A 14610-nucleotide genomic window follows, 5' to 3' on the forward strand; every position below is an offset into this window, starting at 1 on the left:
TTGGTGAGTTGCTGTATGCAGTAATAAAGACCTAACCTAACATCAGCTATATAGTCGGCGTCCTATCACGATACGCATCTAATCCCTCACAGTTCTACATGGACCAAGCGATTCGAGTGTACCAGTACCTGAACAAGACCAAGGATACTGGGATCTTCTTTCCCTACAATAACCAAAGCCCACTAGTTAGCTACACTGACAGCGACTGGGCCACTTGCAAGGATTCGCGCAAATCTACCAGCAGATAGATTGTTCAACTTGGCAACGCTCCCATTTTATACAGCTCAAAACGCCAGCGCATTATCGCACAGTCTACCTAAGAGGCTGAATATGTTGCCGCTGCAGAACTGTCGAATAAGCTAGTGTGGGTTCAGCAATTACTCTCTAAGATCCTAACTCACGTTGGTAAGAAGGATCTGGACATTAGACACATAAACACCGTTATTAAAATTAATAACAATAGTGCACGTCTACTATCTAAGAATCCAGAGCACTATTAAGTAGCAAAGCACTTTAGGATTAGATACCACGTACTTTGACAAAGGGTTAAGGAAGGCGTACTGCACCTTAATCGCGTGAACACAAAAGATAACACAGCAGACATCTTTACTAAGGCACTGAAGCGGGAGGACTTTAAGAGACTCTGCAACTAACTAGGTATGCGTAGTCTACAAGGCTCGACTGAGAGTAGCTCGTCAGGGGGGGTGTTGTTTAAGACAAGCGACTATACAGTCAAACCTCAGACAAAGCGTCAAGTCTCAGACAACTGAGACATCTGGTGAAGATGTGCCTATATAAAGAGCACATCGGCCATAGTTAGATAGATAGAACTTTCATCTCAATGCAACTTGATTAGCATAAATAACAACTACGTCGTTTACATATTCTACATGGCAAACCTCTCAGGCAACGTCAACCTGATTGCTGGAGGTGTTCAGTATGCCCTGTTCATCATCTTCTCCTCGATCATGTTTTTCTTCGTCGACAAGATTGGCCGAAGAACGCTCTTGATCTATGGAGCTCTGGCGATGGCTTTCTGCCACTTCGTCGTTGGTGGTGTTATGGGAGCCAACGGCGTTAGCGTTCCTGAAGGTGTCAACGGTGATGTCAACATCGTGATCCGGGTTACTGGACCGCCTGCTCATACGGTCATTGCCTTCTCCTACCTTCTTATCATCATCTACGCTCTCACCCTTGCCCCCATCTGCTGGATTTACGCTGCCGAGGTCTGGCCTCTTGAGACTCGTGCCACTGGTATGGGTATTGCGGCCATCGGTAACTGGCTGGTACGTCGAATCTCACTCTTTGCATCCACCAAAATACTGACATAGAACAGTTCAACTTTGCTATCGGCCTCTTCATTCCTCCTGCCTTCCGCAATATCACACACGGCCTTTTCTTGCTCTTCGGAGCATTCTGTGTGCTGGCCGCAGTTCAGTTCTGGTTTACCTACCCCGAGACTTGCGGCAAGACGATTGAGGAAATTGAAGTCCTCTTCAGCAACCAGGGCCCCTGTGCATGGAAGACTAAGAAGGGTTCCGAGCGTCTCCACGAGGAGATCAACGCCGTTGCTACTGCTCAAGCCAAGGGTGTGGCTCGCGATAGCATTGAAAAGGTCATTGCCAAGGACAGTGCTCAGCACAACGAGAAGGCTGGCGTCGTTTGAATTCTCAAGAGCTGAAGAGCTGTTTTGTGTTCCTGCCTAGGATGACGATCAGTACGAATAGGTGTAATGTTTTGTTGTAAAAGTTGATAAATGCTTGAAGAAGATACCCAACGCGACGATCACAGCCTGGGCATTCGATGCGAGTTCTAAATATAATTTATTTAATTATTTCCCCATAACTTAGCCTCGCGATGAAACTGGCACCATATCTGCCTGCGTGCCACCTCCATTACCAGTTATCAGTAGAGCAAAAGTCAACGTACCAGAGTTACAGGAGGTATTCAGTATCAATCTTCAGACTTCTGACAACTGGGACAACGCGCTAACAGACTAGAAATTCTTTCACCAAGACTGTAGAATACTCAGAGCTACATTCAAGGCCATTGCCAAGATTTTTAAGGAGGCGATTACTAGGATAGTGAAGTCACACCGCATTGACAGTCGACAGAAAGACTCTCCTTCGTATGCTGCTATCACCAAATTACTTTGCACACATCTCAAACGGAGATGAAAAGGAAGCCCTGACTCCTTGTCAGGTGTGGCTCGGTTATCTAAGCTGTGAGTCACGGCGATCTTGAACCACAGTAACAGCTCTCCAGCTGATCCAGGTTTCCACCCAGATTTTCTGAACAACAAGGTTTTCTCTCTTCTCTCATCAATCGTCCATAATCGATTCTCTACTCTGCTGACGGCCCAAATACACTAAACACCCCGTCTCCATCAAGCAGACAATTTTATCAAAAACCACCATAATGCCACCTCTTTTCACCATTGAAGAGATCGAGGGGACTGACATATCGGATGTCATGTTGGCTGAAGCTGCCGCACTCTTCTCGTCGTCGTATGGAGTGTGGGGTCCACTCGCCTCGGAGAAGATGGGGAAGTCCTGCAAACCCGGTATGAGTCTTTCTCTCTGATATCCCAATCTACTGCCTTCTCCGCCATTCAGGATTCATCGTCTCTCTACCTTCCCAAGCATCCCCTTCATCCACAACAACCACTCCCATCATCCCCCAGTTCGCGGCTGTAAAGTTCAGACCATCTCTCCCCTTACCAACCCCCTTCTCCCCATCCCCTAATTCTCAACTGAGAAAATCCACAGGCAACCGCATCACCCTCACGCCCTCGCGCCTACGCGATCAACACCTCCCGCCCGCTGCCCCCAGCATACTAATCCGCAGCCTCTCCGCGGGCCAGCTAGCTGGCCACGCACTCGCCACGCGCTGGCAGCACGCCGGCCGCACCATCTGCTGGGTGACGCAACTCTGCGTACACCCCGCACTTCGGCGACAGCGGGTCGCTACAGAAGTACGTCTCGCCGCCGTCATCTTCTATCTGTACATCCCACCCCATCCCATCCCATCTCATCTTGAGTGTTGGGATTAGCAAAGGATTGTTTGCATGCGCGGTACTAACACACCCACGCACAGATGCTCCGCGCGCTGAGAGAGCGCCACAGCAACGCCACCATCTTCGGGATTCTGTCGTCGCATCCAGCGGCGATACTGGCTGCGCTGCGGGCGTTCGGGCGAGGCATCGAAGAAGACGTTGATCTGGACATGGTGCGTGGGCGCGCGAGGGGCATCATGGACGCGTCGCCGGTCGAGTACGTCAAGGGTGCGAAGCTCGTGGGGAGTTTGTTCGGGCGGGAGCGCGAAGATGGGGAGGCGAGTGTGTATTGTGCGGATACAGAGTTCTGGGTTGACCATGCCGAGCCAATGGCTGCGCTGAAGGTGGTTAGGGAGAGGGGTGTGGCGTGACCGTTTGGCGAGTTGCCTGAGGGATGTGAGTTCCTGGTGTTGGTTGGGAAGTAGACGAGGAACCAAATTCAACGCAGCTCAATCACTGAAGATTTGCAGGTCAAGTGGATGCAAAGCCATCAAGCCGAGTTTGTCAATCGGCACAAATTGCTATATACCGATCCGTGACTTTACTTCAGCTTTGGCTATTGATACCGCCCTCACAGCACAAAGTGAGGAACTCCATCGCTAATGCAACAACGCCAACCATGTCAGACCCATCCAGATGTGGGGTATACGTGTACGTAAGGAAAACAGCGAGTATAGCCTTCAACAACAAAGAAGGAAGGCTGTGTACGAAGACATTACAGCAATACAAAGATACAAATTCTAGGGTTCAGAGAAACTGTTCTGCCGCGAGAGGCCACAGCCGGAAGAAAACGGGCCGTCTTGATCTGAAGCAAGCAGAGGCGAGAGTGGAAACATGCACGTGGGTGTCGTACTCTGTGTTGAGGAGCGGCGGTTGGAGAAATGACGGCGGCGTGTAGGGTCACCTGCTCGCACTTGTGCATCAGCTAAGATCCACAGGCAGACAGAGTAGAGTATGGATATGCACAGGACTAGCCGTAGTGGGAGTTTTGCCTACTGCTGCTCCCACTCTGGCTCCCCGAGTCTGTGCCGGGCGTCTGGGGCTCCAGACTGAGCTGTGCGCGCAACGTCATGATCCATTCGTGCTGGAGCAATTCGACGGCGCTGGCGCGCTTGTTCGGGTCACGGTCGAAGCACTTCATCAGGAAGTCGATGCCCTGTTCGCTGAGTTGGTCGCGGGTGGGAAGCTGCGGCGGATCGCCTTGCGCGATGTGGTACATAATGGCCCACTCATTGTCCATGGATGCCCACGGGCGGCGACCCGTTGCCATTTCAAGAATCACGCAGCCCAGCGACCAGATGTCGACGGCGCCATGGCGACCTGTACTGCCGCCTTTGATAACTTCTGGAGACATGTACATGGGCGTGCCGGTCATGGAGCCTTGCTTCTCGCGGCGGGTGGTGTTGTCAACGGCGAGGGTTCTGCCTTGGCGGGCGATGAGCTTGGCCGCACCAAAATCGACAAACTTGATGACACCGTTGTGATCGAGAAGGATATCTGTGAGGGTTAGTAGGATACGGGAAGACCACAGAAACAATACATACTTTCAGGCTTGATGTCGCGGTGAACGACCCTTGCGTCGTGGAGATAGGCAAGACCTTCCAACATCTGCAGCGCATAGACCATGATGACCGTCTCGTCTTCGATGCGACCGTGCTCAAGCAAGCCAGCAAGAGAACCGCCAGAGCAGTATTCCATGAAGATGTAAACCTTGTCTCTGTGGGGCTCGATACCGTAGTACGAGACAATGTTAGGGTGGTCCAGCACCTGCAGCACACCCATCTCATCCTTGATTTGAGCAACAATGGTAGGGATGAGCTGAGGGTCCTGGAGACGAATCTCCTTGACAGCCATAAGGTGACCAGAATCGAGGTTCATGGCGGCGTACACAGAACCGAATGTACCTCCACCGACGAACTGGCCCTGTTGCCATCGCAAAGTAACGTTGGTTGCCGAAGAAGACAGATAAGTGAGTGCGCGATCGGCCTCATTAGAATCTTCAAGCACCCTGCCCAGCGCCTGTCGTTCGGCTTCCTTCTCTTTCCTGAAGGTATCAATCTCTTCGAGCCTCTGCATCCACTGCATCTGCGTCATCTCGATAGACTCTTCGTCATCTTTCGAGTTCTTCGGGTCCAACAAGCTCTTGCCTGCGATGGCGTTGAGCCGTTGCCTCTCGGCTTGTGCAGCAATGGTCGACCTCGCACCCATGATGTCGAAATGTGATATCAATACTGACATGCACCCTGCCACCTTGGCGCGTAGCTTTGTATACTCCTCGTCGCTGATAGAGAGGATGTTCTGGCCACGCGTCATCATCATTGCGAATTCCAGCGCTACGACAGCCCATCGGAAGGTCTTTCGATCTGAGGCTACGCAGTCATCGCAGATGAAGCTGACCCAGTCCAGAGCCAGCCTGGTCAGCTTGATGTTGTTCATGGCTCGCCGGTTGTAGTCCATATACAGCACGGAACGCTGACCAAACTCAGTGGCGAAAGCGAAACAAGTCTGGATGAGATCCTGGCAGTCTAGACCGACCGTCTGCTTCCGGACAATCTCGACGCTGTTGATGATGGTGTTTGACAGCGTGTACGCCGTCTTCTTGATCTTCTGCAGCTCCGAGTTAACACGAGGAAGGTTGGCCCTCTGGTCGATGAGTGTGTTCAAGTACATGCCGATGGCCTGCAGGAAAGATGCGTTGGCGTTGGCAAGGCGCTGTTGAGAACCGTCGGCGACTAGTCGTAACCTCCCAGCCTTCAGATCGAGGTGCGGTTCGTGAATGTTGCCGGACATCCTCTTGCCAGACCAGTAGAGGGCGTCTTCTGGTCTGATGATCAGGACGTATGGGTTCGACGGATCTTCGGGACCTTCCTCAGCGTGGTAGCAGGTGGTGAGTAAGGATTGGATATCGTTGGGGCGGTTCTCCAGCGTCGGCGAGGCGATGATGTAGACGCCGGCGTTGTTGCCTCCAGTCGTCTCGACGAGAAAGTGTCCGTTGGCCATGAGGCACTCGTACAAGTCGTTGAGCTGCTCATCGTCGAGGTCAATATGGTTGATGTTGTACTCGGTGCAATTCTCGAACCTCTGCGTCAGGATCCTGGAGAAACGGAACAGCTTACGCTGGCGGACACGGACAGAGTCGAGGATCTGCTTGTACCGCTTCTCCATCTCAGCGCCTGTGAGCTCGTCGGGCCTGCGCTGCAGCTCACGCTCAAAGTGAGCGCTGAGGCGGGTAAGTGACTTGGAGGTAAGGATACTGAACTGCTCGGCAGTCTCGACATCGCCACCCTGGAGTTGCCTGCCGAGTCTGTTGCAAAAGTCCCACTCCTGCTCGAGGATTTCAGCTTCCTTGAAAGTGTTCTTGTTGGCAGCCAGCTTCCAGTTGAGCATCCTGAAATAGAACTTCAACGCATCGAGGACAACACTGTCGAAGTTCTCCTCAATGCAAGGGGGAAGGTCCCAGCCTGGCTCTGGCCGCGAGATGACCAGGTAGCTCTCCTTGACCTGACCAGCCATGCGGAGCAGGATCTGGAACTGGGCAATCATCTGCTCAGCCATCATGACGCCCTGCTGTGAGGGGTCCTTGATCTTCTTTGCGTACGACAGTCGGACACGGATAATCTCCTGCAGCAGGCGCGAGGGAAAGTTGATGAGGGTGAGCAGCTCCTCGATATAGGGTGGGAGATGGCGCTCAGCGAAGCCCTCTGCATTGGTGATCAGGGTGCTCTTGGCCTTTTGGATGACCTTCTCGAGCGGGATGAGCAGGTTGGTCTCGCCCTGCAGCGACTTGAGGCCGTCCTCCTTGAGGATGCGGTCGATGAACGAGGACTCGTCGGTGAGATGGTGGTCCTGCGAGGAGCGTGGGCGGGGCTTTGTGAAGTCGAGCTCCTCGTTGCCGACCCACATCTTCAGGATGGCCATCTCGGTGTTGATGAGGACGGTGGTGTTGTCCCAGGCGATGACGGCGTCACAGGCGTCGTGGTAGGCAGGCGAGGCGGCCCTGGGATAGGCAGCCTCGAGGGCCTGGCGGGTAGGGTAGGCGCTCTCGATCTTCTCGATCTTCTTGACAACGTCCTGGACCTGCTGCTGGGGCGTCTGGCCGGCCTCGGTGGCGCCCTCGACCTCGAAGGAGATGATGGTCTCGAGCAGCGTCTTGATCTTGCCGCGGGCGTCGTCGACGATGCGGCGCTGGGCCTGCAGCGAGCGGCCGCAGACGCGGGCGCGGATGCCCATCCAGATCTCGGCCTTGAGGGTGCTGTCGCCCTGCTGCTCGGTACTGCCAATCAGGCGCTTCTTCTCCTGCTTGACGACGTCGCCGGTGAGGACGCTGGCGAGCATGGAATGCCACTCGAGGCGCTCGCGGTTCTCGGGGATCTTGAGCTCCTCGATGGAGGGCTGCATGTCGTCGTTGCCGTAGTACAGCAGCGTCTCCTGGTCGTAGGGGTCGTTCTCGGCGTAGTCTGCGGTCGAGGGCGACTCGTCGTCGGTGCCGCTGTCGGTGCTGTAGCCCAGGCTCGGGGTGCGCATGGCCGGGTCGAAGGCGTAGCCATCCTGCTCGTCGCCCTGGGTGATGCGCTGGACGTAGGCCTTCTCCTGGGCGCGGTAGTCGGCGTTGGGGTTGGGGTTGCGGCGCGAGCGCGTGGCCGAGTTGTTGCGGCCGCGGTGCGAGGCGGTGGTGTTGAGCGAGAACTGCTGCGGACGGCGGGCGGGGTTGTAGGCGTTGGAGGGCGTGCGGACGGCGCCAGGGCGGGGGGTGCGGGCAGCAGAGGCGGCGCTGGCGTGAGGGGTGTGGGCGCTGTGCTGGGCGCTGTGCTGCTGATGGGCGCCCGGCGGCGGCAGGTCGGCCGTCATGATGCGGATGCTGCGGGTGCCCTGGGGGTTCTGGGTGCTGTAGCTGTAGGGCAGCGGAGGCAGCTCGTCGGCGCCGCTGCTCATGGGTTGCACGGGCGGCGCAAATTGATACTGGCCCTCGTCCATGGGCAGCCCGCCAAGGCTCGCGTTGCCCGCGTCGGCCTCGTGCACGTAGTCCGAGTCGAAGGAGCCGTCAGTTGAGCTCGAGCTCATGCGCTCCGGCGGCGCGGGCGCGTTGACCACGACGGGCTTGGGCGAGCTCATCTTGTCGTCGGCGGCCAGCAGCGGGTTGTTGCGAGCGACGTTGAAGTGCACCCTGGCCGGGGGCGAGGACGAGGCCATGGTGATGCGGGTGCCCTCTGCCTCTGGTTGGCTGGCCTGCTGGTTCCGCGGTCCGCGCAACGAGTCCAGCCGCTTTCTTCTTTCTTCTTTCGTCTTTCGTCTTTCTTCTCTGCTTATTACACGGTACGCCTGCCTGCACGAACAGGGGCACTGCAGTCAACAAGTGTGTCGACGTCCGCCGCGCATTCGCTGCTGATAGACGAGCTTCTCTCTAGCGTCTGCACGCTTCCCATGGCCTCTTTCATCGGCCGATGTGAGCAGCTAGGCCACTGAGCCACCGAGCCTGCGAGCCACAGGTGGCGAATGCGCGCCATCTGCAACAGGCCTAGCCCATCCAGGCCTGCACCGAACCTCCGCGACCTGTCCTTGCACGGCGCCTGAACAGTTTGAACGCAGCTCCAGAGTCCTCCAGAGTCCAGCGTCTCGGGATCGCCGCCAGGATGCCGCTCTCCAGCCTGCTCTGAGCCCCTGTACCAACGAGTCCAGAGCTCTTCTCGCAGGCGCCTGCAGCCTGCAGCTCGGCACTTTGCAGCCATGACACAATCTGACTTCTAACAAAGGACCATGTGAGCTGTCGAGACACAAAGAGTGAAACTCTGTGCAAATCGAGCATGGCAAAGCAAGGCTCGCGAGTCCAGGATAGAGAGCAAGAGCAAGGACGATAGTATACTATTCTCATTCTCATTCAACACCGATAACCAAAACCGTGCCAGACTCCGCGCTAATCCAACAACGCTCAACTCGACTAAAAAACAGTGTCGTGTGAACACTTGCTGGTCGTTGGCATACATGTCTATGCCACGACTCAAAGAAGCTCCTCGTAGATGTTCCTTAACACGGCTCGTCCGTCCAGGACCCCCTTTTTGCCTGCCATGACCACCTTGCCTGGGACCTTGGTCTCAGGATATCTCTTCTTCCTCAGGCTCCTTGCGTTGGCACCGTGGGTCGAACTCGTAATATCACCCAGCGCCTTCCTCTTCTTGCTCGGACTGGCATCGGGGCTTGTCATTGCAGCATTCGCCCTCGAGCTGTGTGGCTGACTGGCTTTGACCGGCGATTTGCCCGTCTGACTGAGTCCTTCGTCGAAAGCATGGCTATCCAACATGTCGCTCTGTAGGTCGAGAACCCAGCCCTTTTCGCGACACAGCCCGACCATGTCGCGCAGCAGCTCGTTGCCAGAGAGTGTCTTCTCGCTACCCAGAATCACGAGCTTGCTCCGCGCACGTGTGAGCGCGACGTTGACTCTGCGGCGGTCCTTGAGTAGATCACCGACTGTGCCTGTTTCGTTGCTGCGCACGCACGACACAAGGATAACTTCTTTGTCACGGCCCTGGAACTTGTCCGCTGTATGCAGTTCCACTGCAGGTGCTGCGGCTGCAGCAACAGGCGCGACGCGCTCCGAGGACTGGGTTTGCGCGTGTGTGGATGAGAGGCTGGTGCGCAGCAGTGCGAGCTGCGAGCGGTAAAAGGCTATGATGCCTATCTCGGACGCCGACACGCCAAGGCTGAGAAGCGAGATGGTGAGCTGGGTGATCAGACGGGCCTCGAGGGTGTTGATGATGCGGGAGCCGGATTGGGATTCGAGACAGGCAGAGATCGGGTCCGTGTTGATGAAGACTACTGGCTGGTCGGGCGAGAGAGAGCGAGAGAGCCAGCAGACGGGGGACTGTGGGCCCGGACACTGAGTGACCGCGGCTGAGCGAGGTGCGAGTGCCTGCCGGTGATGTGCACCAAGACCAGATGGTTTGGGCAGAGCGAGTCTTCGAGAGGCGACGCTTGGTGTGCCACACTTCAAACGACCGGAGTAGATAAAAGTGTTTGACAGGAGCATGACCTCGGCGCACATACGGTACTGATGCTCCAGGCTGACAACAGCTTGCGGATGTGACTCACACAGGAGCTTGAAGAGCGAAACGTCCAGACCGCCCTCTATAGCTTCTTTGTTCTGGACCAATGGAGGCAGCTGATAGTGATCGCCAACAAGAATAAACTTTTGCGACATGCGGATTGGTCCCAGACAGACGGGCAGCGTGATCTGAGAGGCTTCGTCAACGATGCAGTAGTCAAAGATGCGGCGACTGAAGAGCGGATGATTGATCGTGAGACATGTGGTAGCCACGACCGGCGGTTCCATCCAAGACTTCTCGAGCTCCTCAACACTGTCTTTGGGCTCCGCTACCAGCGTCGCAAACCCACGAACTTCAGGGTGGATCTTTGCCGTTGCTCCCAGGCGGAGGATGCCGATATCGTCATCGCGAATCTTGAGCAGGATATTGTCGACCGCGGTATGGGTGTAAGAAGTAAGGAGAACGCTCTTGCCCTTCGCGACGAGAGTCCGGATGATGTGGGCAATAGTAGTCGTTTTGCCCGTGCCAGGCATACCCAAAACCAGAGCATAGTCCTTGGCAGACATGACCTTGGCCACGGCAGCTTTTTGGTCCAAGTTCATCGACAGCTGCGACGATTGCGGAAGCTCGACAGCACTCAGAACCGGATGGAATACAGGTTTTCGTCCATCGACAATCAAGGCACGAAGATCTCGAGCTTTGTAGACGTTGTCATCCATGATCTGTATGAGGTTGTTGCGCGCTGCCGCCATACCGTTGCTGAACTCATCCTTATCCAATCGATACAGCACCGGTTCTTCGTCGACCTCGTATTCAGCTGCAGGCTCGCCCTCCTTAGTGACCTCCATGATGCCGGCGAAAGTCTGGTTGCTGTGGGCGTCGAAGCCGGGGAGTTTTGTACGAGAATTGTGCAAGCGTCTGTCAACGGCGACCGTAATCCGTCGCTTTCGGACGTTCGTGACGTAACCGTTCGCCAGTGCGAAGTGACCTTGCTCATCCGATACTACCACAGGTTCTCCAACAGTAAGCTGGGACTCAGTAAAGGAGAACCCTGGCGTGGAGTGTTGCTTGACGAAAGTGTAGCTGTATCGATTGATCTTCTGCCCGAGCTTCTCTTCTTGTCCTGAGCCGGGCTCTAGGATGACATTTGAAAAACAACGTCCTAGCTTCTCACGCTCGATGCTTAACATCGTCCATAGTTCCCGTCGGAACTTCATCATGTCTGTCTCCTCTTTGGTGAGCAACATGTCCCACTTCTTCATGAAGTCGCTGTCTGTGGGTTTCAGCGACTTAACAAGGTCATCGTACTTCTGCTTCGCTTTCTTGTTCAGTCGCTCACCCTCACCGTCCTCAACTAGCTTGTTGTAGAGGAAACATGACTCTTGAGCATAGCAATTGCCACACTTGAAGTCTTCTTTGAGCATTGGCGGCAATTCGATGCGATCTCGCACGTAGCATGCTAGTTCGTTGCGCTGGATGATCATATGGATGATATCATTTCGAACAGCGGGAATGCGGATAATGGCTGATGTTTCGAGGTAGTACAACATTCCGTATGCAATATCAACATCTACACGGGTCAGTGTTATCGAGAAGGTAAGGGCTAAACATACCGTATCGGTTGGAGAGCAGCAAATTATACAAGGCTGTTTGAACAGAATGTGCACTGTTTGACGAGTTCTTTCCTGTCTTGACTTCGAAAGGAACGGTCAGAGTGCGCTCGCCTTGATCATCTCGCATAGTCACTTGTACTGTTGCGTCGATGTTCCCCTTCAATCCATACATCGGCGACCACACATGCTCTTCAACATCGAGGAGTTTGTTGATGCTCATTGTCGACTGGGGTCCGTTGCGGTGCTGCACAACGCCATCGGCGCAAGGCTTGGCGCGAATGAAGATCTCGGCCCAGGCTTGCATTTCCGGCAACTTGCTGGTCATGTGCTCCTTGACCTCATTGCAGGTCGAGTTGATCTCAAGAATAGTCTCGAACTTGCTTGGAAGGAGCCTGTCAATCGTCGACAGCAAGAAGTCTGTGTCCCATTGATTCACTTTCAAGGCTTCTTGGAAAAGCTCGTGAAGAAGTGTTCCATATAGCATCGGCGCGTTTGCCCTACTGGTAGCCTTGATCCGGTCCTGCAGCACTGCTCGTCTCAAACAGCCATAGGAGTCTGCAACAACAGTAGCCGAGATCAAATGATCTGGGTGCAGAACCAGCATGTTGTGGTGATCATCGACGACGCATTGCCCATTCGATGAGAACGACCCAATGACATGAACGTAGGCACCTACGGTACATGGTGTGTCGTACCAGGCTTGTCGTAGGGATATTTGTTTTGATATTCTTGTTTTTTCCTCGTCGACCAACAAAATCTGCCGATGTGTTAGCTAGCCAAGGTATGACTGTGTCACACTACGTACCTTCTCAGGCCTTTGTTGACCTCTCTCGACGGGGTACGAGCCTTCAATCACCTGCTTGATGAGGTACCGTTGAATGGCCCGAGTATCCTGTTGGCTCTTACAAACTTAGTCATACAGATTCATTACGGGTAATAGCGTGTTCTACATACATTATTCGTCGCTGGCGTTTGAGTGGCTGCTACTTCTGCAGCGGCAAACTCATCAGGGTCTATCTCATCCCCAAAATCATCAGAGTCATCATTAACCAGATCAACAACCGGTGCAGCGCTGACTGCGGGTGCAACCTCTGGCAGAACCTCAGACAGATCCCCAGACAGATCATTGAGCTGTGCTGGTGATTCCAGCGGCCTATCATCGAACAGAGATGCCACCTGCTCAAGGTCTGCAGCAAACACATCATCGTCGTCCTCTATTCCAAACTCGTCCTCGCTATCGGCGTAGACCAGAGGTGCTGCAACGAGTGATGATACAGGCCGTGTTACAGGCTCTGCTGGTATCGAAGCATGTCTCTGTGATCGTGGCGACACCTCAGTCTCGAGGGTACCGACATTGACCGCATCAGCCATGTCGGTATCGAAGTCAACCTCGCCAAAGTCATCAGACGACGCAGAAGACTGCCGTTGCTCCGTAGCCCGTTGCAGACCAGCGTCATCTTCTGGAAAATCTTGATCATCGAGAGTGTCTGCCGCTTCGAGTTTGTAGTTCTCAGCTTGCATGGTTTCAGGTGCGTCTTCTTCAGCGGCTTCCCTCGGTGTATGTCTTTTGAGGGGAGATTCGGGAAACTCGATCAGTCCCTCCCCAGCGTCGGGGGGCGGAGAAGAGCTGGACGGTAGCTGTGCCTGCGAGTTCGAGATGGACTCCTTCATTCTCTGAACAATGCTGGCAAGGTTCGATGTCGGTGCGTGCCCTTGCATCACGCTGTCAGAACTCGGAGCAGCGGCAAACACGTCCTCGGCATCGTCTGGTTGATCACCGTGAAAGACGCCGTGTGTTCTGCGCTTCTTCCTCGTCGAAGCAGGGAATTCAACGCCACAGCTTGCCCAGCGCCGAAGTCCATTGACACTGCCAGCAGCAGCAGCAGCGGATCGAGGCGACGATTCGTTAATGAGGTGCGCAAAAGACACGGTCTTGTTCACGGTTGGTGTTCCTTTGTTGCTCGTGTACCGCGACCAGAGCTCCGTCGCAGGGTCAGCCTGGGGTGTTGTGAGGCCTGCCTTGAACGCATGCAGCCTTGGCTCTTCCTGTGACGGCCCAGCCGGGGAAGAGCTGCGGGCACGTTTCTTGTTCTTGCGCAGTACAGGTGTGTTGACTGGCTGCGACCCCCGCCAATACAGCTGCTCCTCAGGCGATAGAACTGCATGCGCCGCGTGTCTGGACGTGTCGTCGATGTTGCCTACCAGATCGGCCAGTGGCAGTCTGGCGCCCGGTGTCGAGGGTGGCGGAAAGGTCTTGTTCTGGGGCAGTCGCGGTGTCTCGAAGGCGTTTTCAATGTCTCTAATGACCTTTGACGTCTTAGGCGTCTCCTTCGCCGTCGACGCCTTGTCCGGTGCAGCGGCCCGGTTCTCCTTCTCGGCCTCGCGCTCCTTTGCAGTGTCGAGGGGCAGCGTGTCGTCAAACTGGAATGCCTTTAGCTTCGTGCGCGTCTGGGTCGAGGGCATGATAGGCGGGCCGGTTACGACGTGCCGCGCCACAGGAGCCCTGTCGCTATGCTGGTGGGGGGAGGGTGGAGCGTTGCGTTGGCGGTGCCATTGGCCTCTGGCGTGCTGGAAAGACGGTGTGAGTGAAAGGCGAGAGGGATACGAGTCAGCAGCGGTCAACGTACCTTGGCCCGTGGATCCTGGTCGAAGAATGACTTCTGACGTGTGGACATGAGGACATGAGAAATGCATGCGTTGGAGCGTCTAGCGGCGAGTGGAGCTCCGGGAACGCGACACGCGACGCGACTGGCACCCCTACGCGAACGCGAACCGAACTGCGGGCGGCGCAAGCAGAGTCACGTGCTCGGCTTTGGCCGGCGATATCGGTGTTGTTTGGATGGATGGAGAGCTAGGTAGCCGTCCGTGCATGTTAACGACTGCAGGTTGCAACGCAGTCGGCCAG

General features: G+C 55.2%; 3 protein-coding genes across 3 annotated transcripts, besides 6 other annotated features; 1 reads left to right on the top strand and 2 right to left on the bottom strand.

The window, feature by feature from the left end:
* Nucleotides 1–867: part of a mobile genetic element that runs on past the window's edge.
* Nucleotides 37–242: a mobile genetic element.
* Nucleotides 706–867: a long terminal repeat.
* Nucleotides 868–872: a direct repeat.
* Nucleotides 873–2418: 1546 nt separating this feature from the next.
* EKO05_0001285 (uncharacterized protein) lies at nucleotides 2419–3426 on the top strand (the record flags this gene model as incomplete). Its single annotated transcript, XM_038937633.1, has 3 exons — nucleotides 2419–2563; nucleotides 2769–2974; nucleotides 3097–3426. The coding sequence occupies 3 exons, from the start codon at nucleotides 2419–2421 to the stop codon at nucleotides 3424–3426; spliced, it is 681 nt and encodes a 226-aa protein (XP_038802040.1).
* Nucleotides 3007–3035: a tandem repeat.
* Nucleotides 3427–4025: 599 nt separating the features above from the next.
* On the bottom strand, nucleotides 4026–8245 carry EKO05_0001286 (Mitogen-activated protein kinase kinase kinase; the record flags this gene model as incomplete). The annotated part of the gene is made up of 2 exons (XM_038937231.1): nucleotides 4026–4552; nucleotides 4600–8245. The coding sequence occupies 2 exons, from the start codon at nucleotides 8243–8245 to the stop codon at nucleotides 4026–4028; spliced, it is 4173 nt and encodes a 1390-aa protein (XP_038802041.1).
* A 72-nt stretch (nucleotides 8246–8317) lies between these two features.
* Nucleotides 8318–8363: a tandem repeat.
* A 687-nt stretch (nucleotides 8364–9050) lies between these two features.
* EKO05_0001287 (DNA helicase) lies at nucleotides 9051–14380 on the bottom strand (the record flags this gene model as incomplete). Its single annotated transcript, XM_038937260.1, has 5 exons — nucleotides 9051–11662; nucleotides 11706–12462; nucleotides 12511–12606; nucleotides 12660–14273; nucleotides 14333–14380. The coding sequence occupies 5 exons, from the start codon at nucleotides 14378–14380 to the stop codon at nucleotides 9051–9053; spliced, it is 5127 nt and encodes a 1708-aa protein (XP_038802042.1).
* Nucleotides 14381–14610: the final 230 nt, after the last annotated feature.

The sequence above is a fragment of the Ascochyta rabiei genome, chromosome 2 (assembly GCF_004011695.2).
Source record: "Ascochyta rabiei chromosome 2, complete sequence".
Classification (NCBI taxonomy): domain Eukaryota; kingdom Fungi; phylum Ascomycota; class Dothideomycetes; order Pleosporales; family Didymellaceae; genus Ascochyta; species Ascochyta rabiei.